At 35.5% G+C, this 25,077-nt stretch overlaps 1 protein-coding gene across 1 annotated transcript in view; it reads left to right on the top strand.

Annotated features, from left to right (window-relative positions):
• Positions 1-24,414, top strand: part of LOC145664826 (uncharacterized) — a 39,692-nt gene extending 15,278 nt beyond the window's left edge. The window contains exons 2-4 of the mRNA XM_081731825.1: positions 1,100-1,188; positions 12,557-12,763; positions 22,278-24,414. Coding sequence (XP_081587951.1) covers positions 1,100-1,188; positions 12,557-12,763; positions 22,278-22,362 — 381 coding nt within the window. The 3' untranslated portion in view covers positions 22,363-24,414. The remainder of the gene's footprint in view (positions 1-1,099; positions 1,189-12,556; positions 12,764-22,277) is intronic.
• Positions 24,415-25,077: the final 663 nt, after the last annotated feature.

Here is a 25,077-nt window from a genome sequence, read left to right as displayed (position 1 = left end):
TTTCGAGTATAGAATAACATTATTTATTATTATGGTAAGTAACATTTCAATATATCTTTTTACTGACGGAAAACGGGCAAAAGAAAAATTGTTAGCTTTTGAAAAATATTTAGTAGTCTGCCCCCTGAAGTGGCTTGTTCAATGTGGCCAAGTTCCAAGATAGACAGGTGGCCAACTTGCAGAGAAATCATATGGAAACATATAGATTGATAAATAAATAAATAAATAGTCAAGTTAGAAGGGTTGTCAGGCCAACATGCTTCGATGTACACATTCCCTTAATTCTGACTAAAAATAATACTGAATGTTAATTTCATACAGGTCTATTTATAGTTTATTAAGATATTTCTTTCTTAACGAAAATGCTTTCTCTGAAACAAGTAAGAACTTTAAATTACTAACTAGATTACTCCAAGCTATGCATCGTCCAAACTTACTTCCAACTGGAATTGAGGAATACAAGAAGCCAGAACAAGAACAGCGCAATATATCTATTTTATTTGTCATGGGAATGTGCGGCACCCTAAAGTTAACGCACTCGCGAGTAACCCAAGTTACTAGAAGAAATTATTCATTAAAACTTATCATACACCATTTGGCGTAAACCTAATTTCGCCTACAGTTATGCCCAGTGTTCGAAGTGAAAAAAAGCAGATTCGGTTTGTTTTATTATGATTTTGACTCAACATACATGTTATTTAAATATTGTCTTCATCACTGAAAAACCAGAGACAGTATGTCCGCATTACTGAAAAACCAGAGGCGGTATGGCATACCAGCGCATACCGTCTCATTTTGACCACTGGTTATGCCATAAATAAGATTTGTATTCGTCATTTTAGGAAATTTGTACCTTTGTTTTGTTCAAATGGCTCACGTGCAATTAAAGAGCCACAGAATCGCGTGAAATACAATTTTCGGAAATGGACTCGTCGCTTGGTACTTCTTGCCCTTGTTTCTCTTTGTAGTGTCAGCGATTTTTTTTTTGTTTGTTTATTTTAACAATTGTTTTGTTTCAATGATTAGTTTGAAATGTTGTTACTGTAAGTTCGCTCAGTGATAAGTAGTGTTAATAATCTTGTTTTTTTAAACATTTCAGACGAATCTCTACATCGTAGCAGGAGTGCTAGGTGGCGCTGACTTCATTCTCTTCATTCTTATTCTCATGCTATTGATAAGAGTTGGCAGGTAAGCTTTTAGATTATTATTTAACAGTAAATAGTCTTTCTTATTCTAAATTTTACTAATAGTTTTAAATTGGCAAATTATCTGCAAAATTTAACACCCAATAACGCAGGTAGCGCATCTTTCTACATGGCTTTATTGTTAGGATTAGGTGCCACACACACGGATACGTTTGTCCTTTATTAATAGGACTAGTTTTGAGCCCAAGCCTTCAGCTCGCTATACACTATAATTTAAAGCTATAATTGTTTACATGAGGAATTTCTTATTTCTTCTTCTTCTTCTTCTTCTTCTTCTTCTTATTATTATTATTATTATTATTATTATTATTATTATTATTATTATTATTATTATTATTATTAGACCTATTATTATTATTATTATTATAGTTTTCTCACCAACCAACATATGGTTATACATATATTAACGCTTAAATTTAAACATGATTCTTTGTCATACAGCGTGCCCAATATACAATGCAACTCGGAGTTTGGGATAGTAGAACTTTTGAACCTGAAGTGATACACAAATAATGGTTATACCAAAATGAAGCCTTGTTCATGCATATATTTTAAAACTAGAAAGCAACGATTGAAGTTTACTAGGAATCACACAATGTTGACCGATACGTTCCCGAAGTCGAGACGTTCTATTGATTCCTAACTGACTTCCTTTGTGCTCAAGCAGAAAATTTACTCTAACCACTTTCATTAAAAAAAAAAAAAAAAAAAATCTCCACATAAGCCATAAGCAGCACGTGTGTGGTGTAGAGGTGATACGTTGTTGCCATCGCTAAACTAATATCAACAATGGATACATTATGTAATAATAATAATAATAATAATAATATCACGAACATAATCATTAAAGGAATCCTATATAGTAAGTAGTGTGGACAGGGGCGGTTCAAGGATAAACTTCTGGGGGATAACAACGAACTATTATTTTTTTTTCCTCATTGGGCTTTTGCAGCACTGATGCCTGTACGGGGGGGGGGGGGGGCAATAACTTAACATGTTTGGTTGTGCAAGCATTATTGTTATGGAAGTTACACAATATTAACAATATGCTATATTTAAGAGTAAAATAAGTACACATCATGAAACTAATGATTGATTTCTTTTTTCATTACAACATATACAAATTGAATTGAAATTAAATGAAATGTTTCAGTTTAACCACCCACAATTATGTCCTTTAAGCTAAGGGAGACGGAAGGAGGATGCCAGGAAAACTAAAGTAACGAAAAAATTAGATATAATAGAACTTGAAAAGCAAAAAATACACACGCACTGTCATTCTGCGAAGACTACTGAAGAATCAGTAAGTAAGAGAGTGAAAATTGCAACATCGCTTTCTTTCTCAGCAGGTCAACTGGAAGGCCGACCTCAACTAGAAGGACTTGTTGAAATGTTCCTCTCATGTAACAAAGAAACATGTGGTTTTCTTCAATGGTGTTCCGCTTCCTTTGAAGCTGCCTGAGCATAGTTTGGGTGATTTTACTTTATCCCGCATAAAAGAAACATGTAACTTATCTGTCCTATGATTCTGATGCTTATATACCCTAATAAATTGTAGTTATCTTTTAGTGCAATGCTTGACAAACGCAGATGTAAACAACAAGCGAGAAAGAAAATTATATATAGTGAAAAGGCTATCAGAGAGAAAAGAATCATGTTTCTTAAAATTACATTAGTAGTCTCCCACACACTTCCCACGTGTATGGTAAACTTTCATCTCTGAGTCCTAGCTGGTCACAGGGTCACACTGGGTCTCTCTGAGCCACCGGGTTAGTTCGTGTTATAAGTTTGTGTGGGTCAGACCGGGCCATTCTTGGCCATAGATATGTCCAGGTCAGACCGTGTAACTCTGAATCATGGATGTGGTGGGTCAATGGCCTGACTGCCTGTGATCTTCGGGGTCACGAGTAACAAAATTCTTAACATCACCGGTTATGATAATTATTAAAGTACTCCTACTTAATAAAACAATGCAGCTATTTTCACTTTCAAAAATTGTTGAGGTACAGCCAAGTACTACCTGGTCCTGCCAACCAGTTACTCCGTTAAACCCCATTTGTATGCCAAAAGGTAGCATCACCTAACATTGCAGAGGACTTCATATGTTTACTTACTGTCGAAACAATCCATATTAAAACCTGTATGAATAATACTATTTACTAATTTAATCTCTGTAGACTTTGAGGAAAACTCAAGATCTAACATTCAAAACTCACTATTAAAATTCATGTAAACACAAAAGCATCGGCGACACAACTGATTGCAGCCGGTCGCTGTAATTTCTTGGTCTTGTTTTGTTTAATAGGAGAACCTAAGTGTCATTATTGTAATTTTCATGATTTTTCAGGAAAAGTGCAATTTCACAATTTAGAAACAATTTGTTGCCATTGTCACAGGTTTTCTTTTCATTACTCTTTATTTACTCATGAATGATACCATACCATAGATATGAGTCGCTCTTATCTGGCCAAGCAATCTCGGTGTCTGATAATAACTAGTCTATTCCCGTTGGCGGCGTGACAAGTGGAGGGGCGGGGAGGGTAGTGCGTATTCAGTTCTTGGAATTTTGAAGCGGTGTTCGGTTCTTGGAATGACAAACGAAGATGCTTACTTCCAAGAAGTAGCCAGGTGGGCAGTTATTGTGAATCTTAGGCGTGCGTGATACAGAACTGGTATTTATGTGCGTTTCAGTATTTCAAGATGCCGAAAGTTGGTCTTTCTAGGCAACAGAAGTTGGAAAAATTTGTGAGTGAGTTCGAGCGTACTGTGTTTTCAACAGACGGTTCTGTACTGTTTTGTAAGTTATGTGAAACTGTGGTTTCCGCTGAAAAGCGTTATTTTGTAACACACCATATAAGCAATGCAAAACACAATTCTGCAAGGACACGCAAATCAGCTCGTGAAAAGGTTCAAAATCCTCTAGGAACAGTCACGAATCCCGTTTCGCGTACTAACAGTTTTACGGATGATCTGCTTGAAGCTCTAATTAACGCGGACATTCCTTTATGGAAGTTAGAAAATGTTTCCTTTAGAAACTTTCTCGAGAAATACACAAAACAAAAAGTTCCAAGTGAATCATCTTTGAGAAAGACACGTTGATAGCGCGTACAGCAGAACTATTGACGATATCCTTAAAAGTGTTGCTGACAAAAATATATGGATTTCAATTGATGAAACTTGCGATATTCTAGAACGTTCCATTGCCAACGTTGTAATTGGAACTTTGGGAGGGGAGAAGGCACACAAACAATTTTGATTGCATCAGAATTCTGGAAAAAGTAAATGGCACGGCAATTGTACAGGGTTTTACAAAATCGCTGAGTATTCTGTGGCTAGAATGTATAAAATACGATGAGGTCCTTCTTTTTGTCACAGACGGAGCTGCATACATGAAAAGTGCAGCAAAACCCCTTAAGGTTCTATTTCCACGTATGCTGCATGTCACCTATCTGGCACACGTGCTACATAGAATTGCAGAGGAAGTTCGTTCTCATTTTCCTGACGTTGACCTTCTTGTGTCAAACGTGAAAAAAGTATTTCTGAAAGCTCCCTCGCGAACAAGTGCGTTTCGCGAATTAGTCCCTGAACTTCCGCTTCCACCACAGCCTGTCTTAACGAGATGGGGTACATGGCTTACAACTGTTCTCTATTATGCTACCAACTTTGAACCCATCAAAAGAATCATTGATACTTTTGATGAGGAAGATGCGTCTTCAATTAAGGTTGCTCAAAGTTTGCTTAAGAAGAACTCCTTGAAAAGGACTTAGTCTTCATTGCAACACATTTTGCAAAGTTACCAGATGCTATTGCCAAGCTTGAAAAAAAAAAAGAAAAAAAAGAAAAAGAAAAGAACAGACTCTTGCTAGTTCTCTGAAAATCTTCAATGATACTCTCAACGATCTGAATGTTGTACCTGGTGACAAGGGCGAGTACATTCGGCGTAAGCGTGATCGTGTTGTAAGTGCTAATCCAGATTTGGGAAAATTGAAGGACATTGCTAGTGTTATGGAAGGTGATGCTGATACAACTGTTGACAGTGACATGGCTCCTTCCCAAATTACATGTTTCAAGTATGCTCCAGTGGCATCTGTAGATGTAGAAAGATCATTTTCATATCTAAAGCGAATTCTTTCTGACAGGAGACAAAGTCTTTTCTTTGAAAATCTTAAAAAGATGTTAATAATTTCAGAGAACAAAAATATGAAAAACCTTTCGTAAGTGAAAATAAACTGCTAGTGTAGTGTAAAATGACACCACTTTAATATTTCTTGTGTTTTGAATGTTTGTGCTAATGTAACTGCGTGTGAATAAAATGTGATAGTGTTTTTTAAGTTATACCCTATTGTTTCATTGTTACTATTGAAGAATGGCGAATGAATTGTTAATGTCGTCCCTTCACGGGTTGTGCAAGTTTCCAGAATTTTAAGTGGTAAGTACAAAGTGCAAAATGAAACATTTTATTCGATTAGTAAACGAATTATAGCCTATTATAGCTTTTACATATTTTAGTATCTTTTTTTTCTCCAAAGTTCGTGATTGCTTGTTTATTTTATTTTGTCATTTTACCTACCATTTTTGGATGTTTATTTTGCAATTTTGCCAGCCATTTTCGGGCTTTTATTTTGCCATTAATTCCGGGCTTTAGTAATCATGTGCAGAGGAAGAAGGTTCATTCACCCGGTTAGGGCCCGAGTATCCAGTTCTTACGTCACTTTCCCTGATGTGTCACTACTAACAGTATATATGTCACTGCTAGGACAATGTGTATCATTGCGAGGAGATAACAAATTGTAATACATACAAGCTGCTAACTAACAGTGTATTTTTTTTTACATATATACAGTGCTCTTTCTAACAGTGCTGGAGAGGTTTGAGAAAAGCCTTCGGGTCTCTTTCTAAACGAAGGGAAAATCCCAACCTACACCTCCTCGCGGGAGAAAGGTCTTTGGCGACTAACGTAGGTGGGGACCGATCGACTCCCGGGATAAGGAGTCAGCATCTACCAAGTGCCAACGGCCTTCTTGGGAGGCGGATGAGCGGGTGGAGGTCAGGGCACCTTCTTGTCCTTAGGAGGGGAAACTGTCCTAAAAGGCGGATGAACCACTAGATGGTCAACGGCATGGAGATGTGGAAAGGAAATGGGAATACTACCACATTATCTCTTTCCCAGAAAGGACGAAGGAGGAAAATAAATAAATATGATGGTTCTTCCTGAGGTAAAAATTTCCGGAGGTAAAATAGTCCCCTGTTCGGATCTCCGGAAGGGAACTACTCCTGAGAGAATTATCAGAGGAGAAATAATAACTTTCATTTCAGCATGGGAACCTGGAACGTACGAACTCTACGACGTGAGGAAAAATTTGAAAATTTAAAAGTGGAAATGGACAAATGTAAAATGGAATAATGGGCTTGAGTGAAGTGAAATGGCCAGGGAAAGATGAGATAGTATCGGGAAATTACATAATTTTCCATTCGGGTGACGATTAGGCCAAGAATAGTGTCGCGATAGCAATGAAAAACGAAGTAGCAAGAAATGTAACCAAAGTGGAATACTGCAGTGACCGATTGATGTTTGTAAAACTACATGCAAAACCAGTGGATATTGTGATAATACAAGTGTATATGCCAACAACCGACCATGATGATAATGAAGTAGAAGTAATGTATGATCAGATTAGTGACATATTGCATCAGGAAAGAAGAGGTAAGGTCAACGCCATAGTAATGGGAGACTTCAACAGCGTAGTAGGAGAAGGAGCTGAGAATAAGGTAGTGGGACCGTTTGGACTAGGTAGAAGAAACGAACGAGGTCAAATGCTTATCGATTTCTGTAAGCAACATGATCTGGTGGTGATGAACGCGTGGTTTAAGATAAGAAAAAACAAAATGTACACGTGGAAATGTCCAGAAGATAAGAAACGCTACCAAATCGATTACATTCTTGTGAAGCAACGTTTCAGGAATAGTGTACGAGACGTGAAGACATGCCAGGAGCGGACATTGATTCGGATCACAATCTCCTGCTGGCGGAAGTGCAAACCTGGTTAAAGTCGATCGAGAAAATGGGAGGAGAAATCGAAAATGGAACTTAGAGCGATTAAGAAATATCGACCATGATGTGAAAGAAGAGATTGAAGAAAAATTCTGTGCAATGGGCGATGTGGTTGACAATATAGAGGATAGTTGGGGAAAAGTTAAACAGATTCTCCTTGACACACTCCACAATAACATTGGCAGGATGGAAGGAATACGAAGAAAACCATGGACAACTGAAGCAATGCTTAAAAAGATGGAGGAACGCAGAAGGACGAAAAACACGGATATCAAGGAATACAGAAGGCTGAATAATGAATTGAGAAGAGAAACGGACAAAGCTAAAGAAAAGTACATGGAGCAAATATGTGAAGAAATAATGGAATTTCAACGGCGTGGCAAATATGATGTACCAGAAAGCTCAAGAATTAGGAGGGAAAACTAACAAAAGTATACAAAGTACAAACCTTCGACATCAAAGATCAACAAGGTAATGTAACCACTGACCACCAAAGAATCCTTATAATTTGGGAGGAATACATAAAAGATCTGTATGATCAGAAGAACCATCCCAAAGATATTGCGATTGAAGCACAAAGAGGTGGGGTGGATGAAAAAAGGACCCAGTATATTGAAAGTGAAGTAGTACAAACAATCAAAGACATGCGAAGGAGAAAGGACACTGGAGAAGACAACATACCAGTAGATTTGCTCAAGGGATTAGGAGACAACGCAATGAAAGTACTGACCTCACTTATTAACAAGATCCATCTGAGTGGAGAATGGCCAAAGTATTTTCTTGACGTTACAATGATAGCATGCCCAAGAAAAAGGAAGCAAAAAAGTGCAATGATCACAGAACCATTAGCCTGATTTCCCACACTGGAAAGATCGTTGCACGCAATACTGAAAAGGCGGCTGGAAAGTAAGATAGATGAGAGGTTAGAAGAAGATCAATTTGAATTCCAGAAAGGAAAAGGCACCAGAGATACTATTGGATTGATGAGAATTATATCAGAAAGAATTCTTGATGTAAAGGAAAAGTTGTGTTTGTGCTTCATCGACTGGCGAAAAGCTTTCGACCGAGTCAATTGAACGAAACTTCTGAAAATACTTAAAGAAATTGGAGTCAACTGGAGAGATCGACGACTCATTCAAAACCTGTATATAGGACAATGAGTGAAGTTGCGCTTGAAAGAAAGAGAAACCAATAGTGTGGAGATTGGAAGAGGAGTTAGACAAGGATGTAGTTTGTCGCCCGAATTATTCATTATTTACAGTTAATGTTTAATGAAGGAAGCATTAATGGGAATTGGAGATTTCAAGATTGGAGGGAAGATCGTTAACAAGATCAGGTATGCATATGATACGGTTATAATAGCTAAAACCAAAGGAGGACTACAGGAGATGAGTGACAAAATAGTTGACACTGGAAAACTGTATGAAATAGAAATTAACATCGAAAAGTCGAAAGTCATGAGAATATCCCGTGGAAACACGCCCTTACGGATCAGAGTAGAACAAAGAGAACTCGAAGGGGTCGATAATTTCAAGTATCTGGGAAATATTTTGACGAGAGACCCTTACTGCACCAAAGAGATCAGGTCAAGAATTGCCATAGCTAAAGAAGCATTCAACAAGAAAAGATCACTCTTAACTAGCAGGCTCAATATTGGACTTAAAAAGAAGTTGGTCAAGTTCTATATATGGAGCATTGGACTGTATGGTTCAGAGACTTGGATATTACGGAAGTTAGAGAAGAAATATTTGGAGAGCTTCGAAATGTGGTGTTGGAGGAAGAGGGATAAGATAAAATGGGCAGAGAGAGCAACAAACGAAGATGTTTTAAAACGGATAGGAGAGAAGAGGACGATTCTAGCCACTATCCTTCATAGAAAGGCCAATTGGATTGGACACATCTTGCGAAGAAATTGTCTTCTTCACACCGCCGTAGAAGGAAAGATGGAAGGGAAGCGAGGAATAGGAAGAAGAAGAACACAGCTGATCGATGATTTGAAAGATAGAAGAAAATATTGGGAGTTAAAAGAGGAAGCTGAAGATCGAGAAAAGTGGAAGAAACATTTCCAGGCCCAAATCTAAAATTGAAAAAAAATCCTCATTAGTCCCAGGACCTGCTGAAAGACAGAATACTTAATAATAATAATAATAATAATAATAATAATAATAATAATAATAATAATAATAATAATAATAATAATAATAATAATAATAATAATAATAATATACAGTACATCAATAAATAAACAAAATGTTGCGGCAGAATAAGAACGATCATCTCTTTAGTGGCAGCGACTTAGCTACATATTTTTAGCACGTGCATGGGGTCCCTGGTTCGATCCCAGCTCGGACCAAGTGAACTTTGTGGTAGACAAACACCTTGTGTGGGTTTTCATCGGGGTTCTCCCGTTTACTTCCACTTTCTTTATTCCACCATTTCATTCATTTCTCATCATCACCATCTCTTTTAGCCTAGCCGGCATAATCGTGGGACGTAAAACTCAAAGATTTCATTTTTCATTTCATTCCATATGTTTACCGCCATTAAAATTATATATATATATATATATATATATATATATATATATATATATATATATATATATATATATATATATATATATATATATATATATATATATATATATATATATATATATATATATATTACTTTTTCGAATACTTCGCATCAGACTTTACACTGAAGTGTGTCGTTTTGTTCACCTCGATGTCTATCGATTGCTAATGCTTCAACCATGGACAACATTATAGTTAAAGAAGAATTAAAGTTTAAGTGTTAGGAATAAATTAATCATAATTTTAAGCTATATCTCATTAATTATACAGTGTACCCTCGTCTTACTGGTGTTAGAATGGATATCTTGATGAGGGTGTAGTGTCAATTTCATCTTAATAGATGCTGTCGTTACAATATAGCATCAATTTTTTAAGTCTACGAAAAAACTCATTTCTGTTAAGTTTTCTCGAAAACTACGCATGGAGATTTACGCTCACCCATACTATGAGATCTATACATCACAGTGGTCGTGGATCAAGTGGCTCAAAATTTCCGATTTGATAAGTGGGTCATGGACCAAGTGGATTAAGATTTGTGATTTCGTTGAATCAAGTGGATTAAGATTTGTGATTTCGTTGAATCAAGTGGATTAAGATTTGTGATTTGGTAAGTGGGTCATGGGTCAAGTGGATTAAGATTTGTGATTTGGTAAGTGGGTCATGGGTCAAGTGGATTAAGATTTGTGATTTGGTAAGTGGGTCATGGGTCAAGTGGATTAAGATTTGTGATTTGGTAAGTGGGTCATGGGTCAAGTGGATTAAGATTTGTGATTTCGTTGAATCAAGTGGATTAAGATTTGTGATTTGGTAAGTGGGTCATGGGTCAAGTGGATTAAGATTTGTGATTTGGTAAGTGGGTCATGGGTCAAGTGGATTAAGATTTGTGATTTGGTAAGTGGGTCATGGGTCAAGTGGATTAAGATTTGTGATTTCGTTGAATCAAGTGGATTAAGATTTGTGATTTGGTAAGTGGGTCATGGGTCAAGTGGATTAAGATTTGTGATTTCGTTGAATCAAGTGGATTAAGATTTGTGATTTGGTAAGTGGGTCATGGGTCAAGTGGATTAAGATTTGTGATTTCGTTGAATCAAGTGGATTAAGATTTGTGATTTGGTAAGTGGGTCGTGGTCAAGTGGGTTAAGATTTGTGATTTTGGTGAGTGAGTCATGGGTCAACAGGGTAGTGAGTCATGGTGGATCAGAGGGGATCACGATTCGTGGTGAGTAATGGTGGGTCGTGGGTCCAGCGCCTGGTGGGTCACGATGCGTGTTAGGTAAGTGGATTATAGGTTGAAGCTTTCATTGACCACGCCATCTCTGCTATATATTGACTTATGTTTCCTATTTTGAAATTTTGGTTTGTTTTATAGTAATAATTAGAGCAACCCACATTATGCTGTATTTTTTGCTTAATTATGTTTTATATTTTTCCAAATTATGCTTTATTATGCTTTATTGTTAATTTCAATCATTGTTTAACATAAAGAGTCTGTAATGTATAATATTTACTATACATTAAATATTCTAAATATCTTGATCTATTTATTAATATTTTATGCAACCAATTTATTTCATATTTAATGAACTTTCTACTTAATGCATTTGTAAAGAGATATGCTTCACTCGAGTCAGTTTTTTAACAATTGTGTGCGCCTTAGAGGTGCATATATACAGAAAGAGAAAGTAAAAGATGCCACCAAAATGCTCAAGTTCAAGAGGTACACTCGTGTCCAAAATGATTGTCGCATATCTATAACTGTCTTCTTGTAAGAATGTAATTTGATAATGATTTTGCAGGTTGCTTTTAATACTGATACTATGTGTATAATCGGGAAATGTATATTTGTGGTAAATTTCATAGGGAAAGAATTATAAATACGAAAATTAGAATGAGTAAAACAAAATGTTGCTAAATGGACAAGAAAGTTTTATTTTCATTTTATTGTTCTTATTTACTGCTGTTTTGACATGAAATTTCCCACATACATGTCTTTCCTGATTATAAACATTCTAACATTATAAGAAATACAGGGCGAATTCGTTATCGAATTATATTCCTACAACAACATATTTATAGACATGCGACAATAATTTTGGACATGAGTGTACACTGTGGAGTTCTTGTGCACTTTTTGTACATTTCGAATCATCATACATAACTGCGTAGTTACACTTAGAATAAAACTATTGTTAATTCATTGTTGGTGGAAAATTTTCTTCTTCTTTACCTTTTTTCTTTTCTCCACTTCAAAGGATTACACGGAAAATTTTACAGAAATAAAAATAAGTTTTTCATTGTTGCATTGTGTGTTCTCAAAGGTTTGCATTGTAAATAGTGGTTTTGAAAAATATTAATACAGTATGTTAAACTTTCAGTTTAACAGAATTTTCCAAAAATTGTTCTAATAGAATTTTCCAAGAATTGTGCTATATATTTTAAATTATGCTTTATGCTTTATTTTCCAAAATTATGCTTTATTATGCTCTTAAAATTAGTTTCTTCTGGATCCTTAGACAACCACAACCATGTTGAAGGTATCAACCATAGGTGTAAACTGCAGTTATGCTTTTTATGCTCTTTATGCTTTTGGGTTGCCCTAGTTATAATATAACATTTATCATGTTTTGCAAGTATATGTTGTATTTTATCATAGTTTCTAATTATTCTTCAATACTAAATGTCAATAAACGTTTACTTACTGAAAAAAATTGGTTGTATTTCAGGTTGAAATCTGCGCTGAAAAGGCAGTCAGGACCTCAAGGGAAAGGATCCGTCTATCCTACGAATACAGTTAGGAGTTCACCAGAAATCCTTCCAGGCGAGGAGTTAGCTGCTCGTGGATACAGACAATATCCTCAGAGATCGCCCAACATGGAGCACCATGCACCAAGACCCGCTAGAGAGCAACACCATCCTATGAATCCAGCCGGGTACGAAAGATTGATGTAATGTACAATAGTAAAATTAATGTATTGGTAAGATTCACTGAATTATTCAAATAGGGAAAATTCTGTATATCAAAATATTGATAACTACTTTAAAATCGTACTAACTTTTTTCCACATGAAGCATGTGCATTAACTTGTAATATCACAATAAAAACTAGCATTAGATACAAGAAGACTCATATGAACGCATCTACGAAAGTGTGATCATTTTTAGCACACACAGGGAAAGTATCGTTGTATCAATTCAACACAATGGATCTGCATCACCCGAATTGTACTAAATATCTACAGAAAGTCTGATGTTGCTTTAACTCCATTGCACTTTGGAGTAAAATGTAAAAATGATCGATCAATCAACCATCTGACATAATGAGGAGTCATGTTAGTAAAACATCATTGCTGTTTGTATACAATTGTCAAATGACTACTTTTACAATAATATTTTCTTTGTTATTAAACGGACATGTCTCATATGAGGGATAATAAACTGTGGCATAAATTATTTATAAGTGGTTACGAGGAACGAAATATAGTCGGCAACGAAGAGGAACATAGTGAACATATGAACAGCAGATAGCAGCACATGCGTTCATGTAAATGTCAGAAAATTCATAGGCTCACGATATCAGTTATATTTTTTTAAGGTTCCTCCACTACCCCTGCTCTTGTCGTTTATTTACTGTCTTACTAGCAGACGCATCTGCCCCTTACTCTGGTTTAATTTCTCTCCTTTTTGATATTATCAGTTACTCGATATTTATGATCTACTTGGAAGACTCTTTAAATTACAACATACATGATTTTTCAGGCGCCTGAGATACCCTCGCTGAGTCATTGTTCTTAACAAGAGAAAAGTCTCGTTGACCATTGATGAATAATACGGTTATTATTGTTAATATCACAATTGTTCCATTCACCATGCTAACTAGAGGGTTATTAACAATACATGATGTATATATACAAAGATCACCGTGGCGCTGATCCCATTCTCGCGTTCTTTCGTTTAATCACCTAGTCCTGTAACACCGTTGCGGTGTCATTTTCACACCGCTCAACATCATCTAGTGTTAAATCGGTAATATTAGGCATGTGTTAACCGCAACACCAGATCATTGGTGTTAACACGCTAAACTGGTAGTCATACTGGGACCACTGACTTGTGTTAAAATCGAGTTGTTTTAACAGCATCATTTTCGGCATAGATAATCCAAAGAAACAAAACACCTGTTTGGACAGCTAAGTACAGAAACAGGAACACATACGTAAACCTCGGCTTCCTCTGTATTTCAGAAAAGGACATCTAACAATTGAAAATCTAGTTCAAAGGACCAGAAGGTGAGAAACCCTGCTAACAAAATCTAAAAGAGAGAAGGTTTATCGTAACCACCCATTGGCCTACGCAGATTTTTTTCTGGAAGTCAGCTGGAATTTGTGAAGTGAATATTATCATAATATGCTAACAATCTCTTATCTAACTAAGAAATGATGTCGCGGTCGAAGCAAGAAAATATTTCGTATATTCGGATAATTCATCAAATCCATTCTCTTAGTACACTGAGAAAAAAAATGTAGGTGGTGTACTTAAAAAGATAGGTTACATGCGTAATTCCTGTAGTTTTTGGACTTAACGTACAGCAGACGTATAACTGAAAAAGCATGTTTTATAATACTTCTGTATAAGTGTTCCATCTATACGTACGTTACGTATGAAACAATGTAGGCGGTCAGGATCTCACATACAATTGAACGTATATAACATATAGCTGACGAAGGTAACATATGTATATGCATGTGATATACAGAAAACTGTTAGATGTCAGACATCCTGCAACGGCATGATGTAACATCTAAGGGCAGTGCCTATGTAGCATACGGATAACGATGCTCCATACTGATTTCTATAGTAAGCAAGAGGATACCGTATATTTGTACAATATACCGCTGTCCGGAGAACGGATTTTTCTCTGTGTATATCTTTTAACCCCTTTCTGCATGATTTTTTCTTTTAGCGAAAAAAAAAATCAGTATTGGAAATCCTCATATGGAAATTTGAAAAATGAATTAAATCTTGAATTTTAGATTTTCACTTAATTCCGACGAGAAATGAGTGCCATATATGACACACTTACAACTCACAAAGAACATGCCAGATGACACCAAAATCTCTTATTCATACACGTCAATATCTCACGCAGTAGACAAAACAGTCATTTGATGCCTTTGATAAATCACAAAAAAGCTAAAATGAAAAAAGTGTATGTGCCACATATGACACGGCATGCGGTAAGGGGTTAAGCAATCGTCGATATATCTCACATAGAGTACACATACTAAGTACAAGTTGTACTTTTAGAAACAAAGAATAGATATTATTATATTTAAAAGTCATTTGACTTTATTTTAGTGCTGAAGTTATCTTCTAGTCCTTAAACTTGTCTGTTTCTACAATGGCAACCAAGAAAATTAGTGAAATGTCCATAACAAATACTCTCATAGTCAACGAGGGCCAGTTTCTATATCCATACTTCTCGAACCACGCAAACAGATAACACGTGATACATAAAGGTATAGATGACTCTTGAAATTAAATATTACGCACTTTTGTGTATTTATATACGGCAGATGGGAATAATGAGAATCAGTGTGCGAATTGAAAAATTTTCCCAGGGGGGGATGAATTTCACCCATATGCGCACCCAGTCCTTCCACACACACACACACACACACATATATATATATATATATATATATATATATATATATATATATATATATATATATATATATATATATATATATATATATATACTAACAAGTACAAAACAGTTGAGATGTGAGATCTTTCATAAATTTTCACTCAAGTAATATTTAGGTTAGCTACGCAAAGTAAGAATTGTTCCCTTTTTCTATCTTATCTTTATGTCCATTTAAAAATACTCCAGAGGGGGAGAAAGTTATCCCTGCCAGGGATAAAATTTTTCTTCTCCAGAGTGGGAAAGATTTTTGTCAGGGGGGGAAATCCCTGGCATCCCCCCCGCCAATTCGCACCCTGATGAGAATCATAGGAGGTATGCAGGAGACAAAGAGACAGAAATATTCTGGGGGTTGCTATTTTTCTGTATAGCCGAAAATGTAGAAACATTTATGTTACTTGACCTATATTACAACACAACATATCTGCGTGGGAGTCGATGGAGCAGATGTAAGCACCAGGAGGGAGCAGTTGCCCCATTCACCCCTCCCCCCAACATCGTCATTCTTCTTGATGAAGAGAAAGAATAACTTTGTGTAAGTTGGCAGCTAAGAATCCTCGTGCACAAGAAAGCTTCGAGGGTGACGTACAAAATACAAGAGGGAAAATGTTTTCATGCTTTTGAATTAGATTAGGGAACAATGATATACGTTTTCGATATACAAAGGTAGTTTATTAATTAATATATTTATTACATTCTTCTAGTTTATCCTTTATTTTGCCCTCGAAAGCTGATAAATATGCTAAACGGTTGACCTCCTTATTCTTTTGTTTATGACAGCGCCACTCTTTCTCGACATTGTCTGAATTTGATTGGCTAATACTTATGAAACCAATAGAACCTGAGTTTCAACGGAGAATATACATCTTTATATCTCTTGCATGTGGTCAGAAGATGGTGTTAACTCACTTCGTTCAATATTCCATTTCAAATGTCAGCATGGGTGCCCGAAGGGGAGGGCAGGGTGGGGCACGGCTCCCCTTGGCTCACGAAAGTGTATGCGTAATGTAGCAAAGCACGTATACTATATGAAATACCAGAAATATAGCAACGATGGAGATGCCCCCCCCCCTAGAAAATTTTCTTGGGTACCCCTGAATGCCAGTAAATATTTTATTTGTATATATATATATATTTCTCTTTCACTTTTTTTAAGAAAGAAAAAAGTTTTATATATGGATGACACATTAAGGCGAATCAAATGATAGTATTTTAAAAGATAGCTATTTTCAAAGATAAAGAGCTCAGGATTTATCTTGATAAATCGGGGATAAAAGCAACTGACAAATTAATCAGCATTTTCTGTTATAAAAAGAATTGGTAACTCAAAAGTGTCATTTGAGGTTTTGCCAGGGTCGGGGGAGCGAGTAGTAAGATTGATCACCGAGATAAGTTTCACGTTTTTTATTAGTTCATAATTTATTAAAAACATGGGTTTCGCAAGCTTAGGGAGATTGCCCTTGCCGTCCGAAATAAAAACCCTGCTTTAATTTTATCTTGATTCAATAAGGACATCTACACAGCATTACTTTTAGTATGTAGTTATACATGCAACGCTAATGACGATTTCTGGTTGAACCATTTCTATTTGCATTAATATGTTCTTTTTCGTAATTCACAATCAAACTCCCTCGCGGCTATATGGTTATACGTCTTCATCGTGGGAGACCGTTTTGATTTCTGGTGGTTCAAATCTCACGTTAACCATTTACCCATGTTTTATATAGCATCGAAACTAGAAACAAAAGTATGAAATCCTTTTAATTAAAATTCGCTATTCTTCCTTGAAGTGATTATTTTATGATGATATACGTATTCAGTGGCGTATTTAGGGAGGGGCTTACGGGTTTAAGCCCCCCTCCCGAAATTGTATTTACTATATTAAAGTAAATGACATATCTTGCAGAATTTTCAGATTTCCAGGACTAAAGTTAGCAAAGCCCCCCACCTCCGAAATAAAATCGTAAATACGCCACTGTACGTACTCAACGGATATGATTGAAGCAACCCTAATAGCGTTTTGCTATTTAACTCAACAAACAGTTGTGTGTTATATCCGTTTCTCCCTCTGTTCCAGTAATTTCCGTAAAATAACTCTCTGGTTAATGTTAGCTTTGTTTTAATTATTAAAAATAGAAAGATCAGACAATCTCTGAGCAAAGCACAATATTTTTAATTAAAATTTCGATGTGTAACATTTTCGCCAACTAATTAAACCTTCAGTTTCATCACATACAATGTATTACATATCATATATACCTATGTACACACCTTGTATTTTATGGTAGAAATGAAACAGGTAAATAATTTACCAATTGCATGCTTTAGGAAAGTATAACAGTCATGACTGCAGAAACTATAAGTTCATTATAGAAGATGATAATATTCCGTTCCAAGCCCAATCTAATCAGACACATTGTTGCCCATCTATACAAAATTTAGCTCTAAATTATTTTCCCATCTTCGTTCTGGTCTAGCCACAGATTACTTTCCCAAATACATAAATAAGGAGTGTATCGAAAAGTAGTTAGCAACATTGCATATGTCAGGGAAGTCAGAAGAAAAGATAAAAAATGAAGCAAACCCACATTTTTATTAATAGAGAACCTCTATGTATCTACATGACAAAGAAAATACAACTTACATGTCCCGTCGTGCATATGAACATAGTTTCTGTTTAATTCCAGCCATTAACCGTTGCACAGTCTCGACGGTGCATTTCCTTCATGCTGCAGCCCAGTTTCTCTTGAAGTCCGCCATGTTGCGCACTGGTTTATCATTCTTTCGGAAGTTGCGTTTGACAATTGCCCAATATTTTTCGATTGGACGGAGTTGTGGGCAGTTTGGAGGATTCATGTGTTTCCCTACAAACTCGATGTTCTGTTTATTGAGCCACTGTACTGTCGTCTTAGCATAGTGTGCTGTTGCTAAGTCGGGTCAAAACAAGGGGGGGATTGCATGCCTTTTATACAATGGCAGCAGTCTTTTTTGTAAACATTCCTTTCGGTACACTTCTGCGTTTATGGTGGATTCTGCATAAAAAATACCGTAGCGCAAACCACAGGAGCAGATTGTCTGCCATACCAGTACTTTTTCCCAGTGGTGCCCACCCCCCCTTATGTCCATGACGCACCCCCCCAATTGTCTATCCGTAGGTGTTCTTCCATGAAAAAATCTTCATTTTGATTAATTTTACCCCCCCATCAAACATATTTATATAGATTTTTACCCCCCCCCCAAATATTTCAATGACGCAGTTTGTCATAGCCCCCCCTTGTGGGCACCCCTGCTTTTTCTCCACATTTTCCCACGTCAACGTACCTCTGTGCAGCACATACATCCCCAGCATTGCGTGCAGTATAATATTGGGATCCGGAAAGTGTTTTTAAGTCCTCTTTTACGTACGTTTCATCGTCCATCAACACACGTCGCTCTGGTGACTTTACGATGTTGTCATACAGCTTGCGGGCTCTTGTTTGTGCCGTTTATCTCTGCTTTGGTGTTTGTTTCGCACGTTTTTGCTTCTTATAGGTCTTCAAATTATGTCTGGCCTTGATACGCTGAGTCATTCTTATGGACGTTCTCGCTTTGGTAGCCAAATCCCGCACAGACATTGATGGATTTTGGTGTATGAACCGCACAATTTCACGGTCGAGTCCAGGGTTTCTGGGACCCTTTTTCCGCCCGGATCTCGGCATATCTTCAAAGCTGTAATGTTCACCGAATTTCGCGATGACTGAATTCACAGTTGTATGATGAACCCCACACTTTTTTCCTATCTGATTGTATGTTATGCCTTTGACAGTGCACCAATTGTGCAGGATTTCCCACTTCACTTCCCCTTTCACACGCGACATTTCCCATCCAACTCGGAACACAGCAACAAGCACGCAGCTATCCGTTTACAAGACTTCAACTGACCAGGTGCTTCCAGGTTTTGCCGTCTATGCAGCCTCGCAAGTGCACACCGATGCCCCCAATGTTGCTAACTACTTTTCAATACACTCCTTATGTGGGAAGTTTTACTGTACCTTAGTACAATAGGGAAAAGACGTTTTTGATTATTTCCGAAAGAAAGTATAATGATATAGAGAATATAATGAAATAACAGGGAGTCTGATTTGTTTTGCATGGATCCATATTCCCCTAACTTTAACATACCTTCAAAAAATTTACCATCATTCCCCCAAAATTTACCATTCTTCCTCTAAAATTTACCATTTTTCCCTGCTAATTTACCATTTTCCCCCAAATTTACCGTTCTTTAGCCCAAATTTGCTATCCTTTAGTTTAATTATACCATTCTGCAATTAAAATTTGTCTTCCCCAAAATTCTCATGGGCGTAACTAGTGATGGGCAGTGGGAATATTCCCGGTGGGAAGGAATTTAAAAATGGGAATATTCCCGGGTTTTTTCCCTGGCCTTTAAATTCCCGGGAAGGAATTTATTTCCATTTCTTTACTTTATCTTCCAAATTATAAGAACAATATGACTAATTACTTTATTTTAATATATTATGATTTAATTCTAGGTTTGAAACAATTTGGAAGTTAAAAAATTTAAAATTCTTTGACTGTACTTTGTATAACTAGTAATATAATTTTTGTTCCACTTTCATTTGCACTAAAAAGTAAGGTAATTGTTTAGAATTGGGGCAAACTAGCAAAAATTAGGATGATTTACATAAGAAATGAGTTGATAGTGATGTTCAAGTAGTCAAGAAAGTATCGAACACATTTTTTAGGGCAGTAGGGGACTTATGCAAAACGGAAAAGTAAGTGGAAGTGATTTATGTGAGAAAAGAAAGTGAATTGTTGGTAACGAAGATAGAAAACAACGTGCCATGCGGGGGTCTAACCCACCTTCATTCGCTAACGCTCGCTCTGAACGCTGTCTGAATTTAATGTTGGTAACATAATTTAACGTATGAAACCATAAAACAAACGCATCGGAATAGAATATCGCAAAAAAGTTAAATGCAAATCTGGCCCCCAATGCTAAAGAACAGCCAAAATTAGCAAAGTACTAATTTACAAATGATGAAAAGGAACCATTTTGTAAAGTAATTTAGAATTATGTAGAAATAGAGATGAAGTACTAATAAACACTGAACCACAATTAGTAATAGACGTCGGGCTGTTTCCTCTCTCTGACTCGAATTTCTGAAGAAGTACTCGGACTTCTTTTACATGTAAATTAACGTATGGAATTTCGAGAAATAGGTAGAATGAAAGGTCGTGTATGGCAATATTACGTGCTAAAATATAAGTAAGTATCTTGCAAATTTTGTGAACATAAATATGTATGCGCAAATGTTGACAAATTGGTGAGGCATGTATCTTCTAGCATTTACCCAATCTAATTAGTTTATAACATTTATAAATTTAATGTGTTTATAATATCAGCAATAGAGTCAAGTTCAGCAAATCCACTTACATATAAATTTAAACTGTTACTATATAATTTACTAAATATTTTTTTCACACATATTTAATTGATAGAACATATTGTAAATAAATATACATTTATGCGTACTATCTAAATATAATAAATTGTTAATAAAGTAATATGGTACCGTTCAGAATATACATTTTAAAGAATCCTCTGTGGACAACAGTGCTGTGATATAAAAATTAAATCAACTTTGAAATCATAATATAGTAATAGAATACAATTTTCTTTTTGTTTGAACATAAATTCCCGGATAAATTCCCATTTTGGGAATCTTCCCGGGAATATTCCCAGGGAATCTTCCCGGGAATATTCCCAGGGAATATTCCCGAAAAATATCTTCCCGGGAATTTACCCATCACTAGGCGTAACCAGCTCCTAAAACTCAACAGTGGCTATCCCTGTTGCTTTGATATGGGATGGATTCAAATGCTATATACGCAGAAACGTAGCCTTAGAGTTTCTTGAGGGGGCAGACTACTAATATTTTTCAAAAGCTAACAATGTTTTTTTGCCTGTTTTTCGTAAGTGAAAGGGGATAATGAAGGGTAACTTACCACAATAATAGATAATGTTATTCTACACCCGAAAATACAAATAAGAAGAATAAGCATTGTTGTCATCCGTAGAAATTACAGTGTGACCAAAATTTGAATTACCCAAAAATCTAGGTTATGGCAGCGACTAGAAAAATGAACTCAACGGTAATTGATGACTTATCATGTTATCTGTGTTCCTTGTTAATAATATTTGTATTTATTTTGTAATAACTTACATACGTTATTACAAAATAAATACAAATATTATTTAAAAAGTAGTTCACAACGAACACAGACAGCGTTATCAATTACCGTTGAGTTCATTTTTCTAGTCGCTGCCTTAACCTAGATTTTTGGGTAATTCAAATTTCGGTCACACAGTAATTTCTACGGATGACAACAATGATTATTCTTCCCATTTGTATTTTCGGGTGTAGAATAACATTATCTATTATTGTGGTAAGTTACCGTTCATTATCTCCTTTCACTTACGAAAAACAGGCAAAAGAAACATTGTTAGCTTTTGAGAAATATTTAGTAGTCTGCCTCCTTAAGGATGAAATGAGTCTGTGTTGCTTCTTTTTCACCAAACAACTAACATTCACTTTCCACGTTAAGTCACATGTCATATAGCCTTGATAGTTGAAAACGTAAAACTAGAACCAACAAAAGTCACTTTTCATTTCACATAAGAAAACTGACTTCTCTTCTTATAGATACTAATAGTAATGTTTTTGTTTATTGTTTTGCAGGCGTGTGAGCGACATGGAGAACTACATACGAGATGGACATCGCGAACCTAGAAGACAACCTCCTCCCGATAATTTCTTTTATTGATATTCTATCCATTTGGATTCGAGGCTCTCCTTTTATACTCGCTAACATTAAATACTGTACGATCAAAATAACTTTTACAAGAGAAATATTTAAAGGCTTGCAGTAAAGCTGGGCGAATGATCCAAAAATGTTATGAACTGTAATAATCGTGCAAAAGTACTTAATTGCAACTGCTTGAGACGAAGTGCGATTTAGCATTGTTCACACAAATAATAATTAATTCTTTCGAATAGATCTTCTTAAGATATATCCCGAAGCAAGATTGTAACATTTATCTGGATTACTGAAATATTCTAAAATCCTGCATCGTTCATCCATAAGTTTTGCTGTAGGAATAAGACCCCCCAGTAGCAAAAGTGGTTGGGCAAGTAGTTGGTAAATGGTCGTCCAATGGAAGCAGTAGCATTACGCAAAACCTTTACACATACAACGTTGACTTCTAAACAACTTGCCAATGATAACATGAGTAGTATCTTAGACTGAGGCAAAAGTCAACTTCTCGATATTAGCCCTTCTATTCAAATTACGTAAGCCTTAAGGATTATGCTTTTCTTGTTTGTTTCTTAAAGCTGCGCCAATTTTCCTGAAGGGCCTACCTAAACGTATTTGGTTGTCCAATCCAATCAGCAGCAAACTATCCGATTATTACACTATGTTGGCCCAACAAATTTTTGCTGCGGGGGAAGATCGTAACATTTACATGAATGTCTAATTTGCTTCAAACTGCAATCTTCAACGATAATTTTTCACTTATCATTAAAAAAAAAGATACACAGGAGCCTAATCATGTTTATAGCGTAGACATTGTAAACTTCATTTGAAGGGTCGAGATTATATGAAAGAATACATTATCGTCCTAAGAAATAATAAAATACTAAAACTTATAGATATTGGTTCTGTTCATCCCGGGAAGCACGAAATATACAAGACATGAAAGTTCACGATATGTTGTAACGTATAGTGTCAATAAGGTTACCAGCTTGATAAAGGAGAAAGTCAGGACATATCACATTTGATTTATTTACAATGAATTTTTGCATTTAATTTGCAGTATTAGAAAACTTAACAGTCCAAAGTCAGTATACAATAACTGTTGTGCTTTGGAATCAGTGGAAACAATCAATAACACAGTTACTGAGATTTTACTTTACGAAGAATATTTTCTGTGGAGAAAATATGATTTGCTATTAGTGTTTGCTTCAAAAGTAAGTTACTGTTTCTCTATTTTATATTTCCTATTGGTTCCTGTTCCTTCATTGCCCTTCCCCCACGCCGTAGTTTGTAGTGATATGTAGTAAAACAAAAAATCTGGGGACGTTTAGATGTTTCTATCAAACACTTTGCACTAAAAATTTACAAAGGATTTGGCAACACTACATTTAAGACATGAAATACGTCATAAATAATTAAGTGCTTATATGGCACAATTGTATGATGCTTTCGCTAAACTTTTTAAACCAAACCTTTTATTAATGTTTAAATAGACAAAGAAATGGAAAAACATATTTATTCTTGTGTCACGAAATCATCACAGCAATTCTTCTACAGTCAATATGATCAATTTGTCATCGCAAAGCTCTATATTTCCTTCATATAATATAATACAAAATTTGTCTTTACTTTTTCTTGTCTTACCTAAAAAGATTCACCATTCGTTCAAAAATCACATATACAAGTGAAAATCTTACGTTTGTGTATGAGTTTTGAGGAAACAGTATTAAGCATTTTCTAAATAGCAGAAATTTTATTTTCAACTTTACAATGTATGGTTACAGATGTAATTTGCCTATTTGCCAATCATATCTGTGTGTTCATAACACGAAATTTCATGGTAAGTTTGTATCATTTTTTGTTTTCATCACATGGATGAAATTATAGCAAAAGTATTGTACGTAGGTATTTAAAAATATATTTTATTGTAAAAAATGAAACTTTTTATAATATATTTGAAATTAATTAGAAGGAACTAATTTGTTATAATGCATTTTTAAAATTTCGTTATGTATCGAAAAGTTTTTTATGTATATTTAAAATAATGAAGTTGATTTCTATTAAATCGAATACTATGATCATTTATTTGAATAACCTACCTTTACTTTACATACTAATTAAGGAATTAATTTCTACAAAAGTTCAAACGATTAAATATCATGTGTGATTGTGTATTTATGTATGATAGAGGGGATCTGTGCAATTTCGTACCTGCGACTACTTCAAACGTAGAATGTTATGTACAAATTTTCAGCACCCAGATAGTATCTTGAAAATAAATTTAAAAACTATGTTGTTTTAGTTTGAAGTTTCTGAAGAAATAGAATAAATACTTCAACTCAAACGTTGTTATTGCTCATACATAATTTTCCAGTTTTCTGAAAAATAAATAAAGATCTCTAGCACGTTTCCCAGCAAAGGGCGTAACCCTCTAATGGGTGCTAGCCTTCGGCTAGTTTGTGCATTAAATGAAAATGAAATTTCTAGCACGTCGTTTTTTTTAAAAAAAAAAAAAAACTTTTGGCCATATTGCTTAGTATAAAGCTTCAACAAGACTCTACGACCGCTTATCAATACTAGAACACCATGGCACTCGCTTTGCGTATCGCATAAATATACGAACTTCCTGACATAAACACATAAATTTTCCTCACCTTACTCAACATCTTACCGACATTTGCTTGAAAAAACAAACTATCTCACCTACCAGTCTTTCATCCATTA

This window comes from Thermobia domestica, chromosome 1 (genome assembly GCF_964235325.1).
Source record: "Thermobia domestica chromosome 1, izTheDome1.hap1.1, whole genome shotgun sequence".
In the NCBI taxonomy this organism is placed as follows: domain Eukaryota; kingdom Metazoa; phylum Arthropoda; class Insecta; order Zygentoma; family Lepismatidae; genus Thermobia; species Thermobia domestica.
The sequence above is the reverse complement of the archived record's forward strand: the minus strand, read 5'-3'. Positions and strand labels throughout refer to the sequence as shown.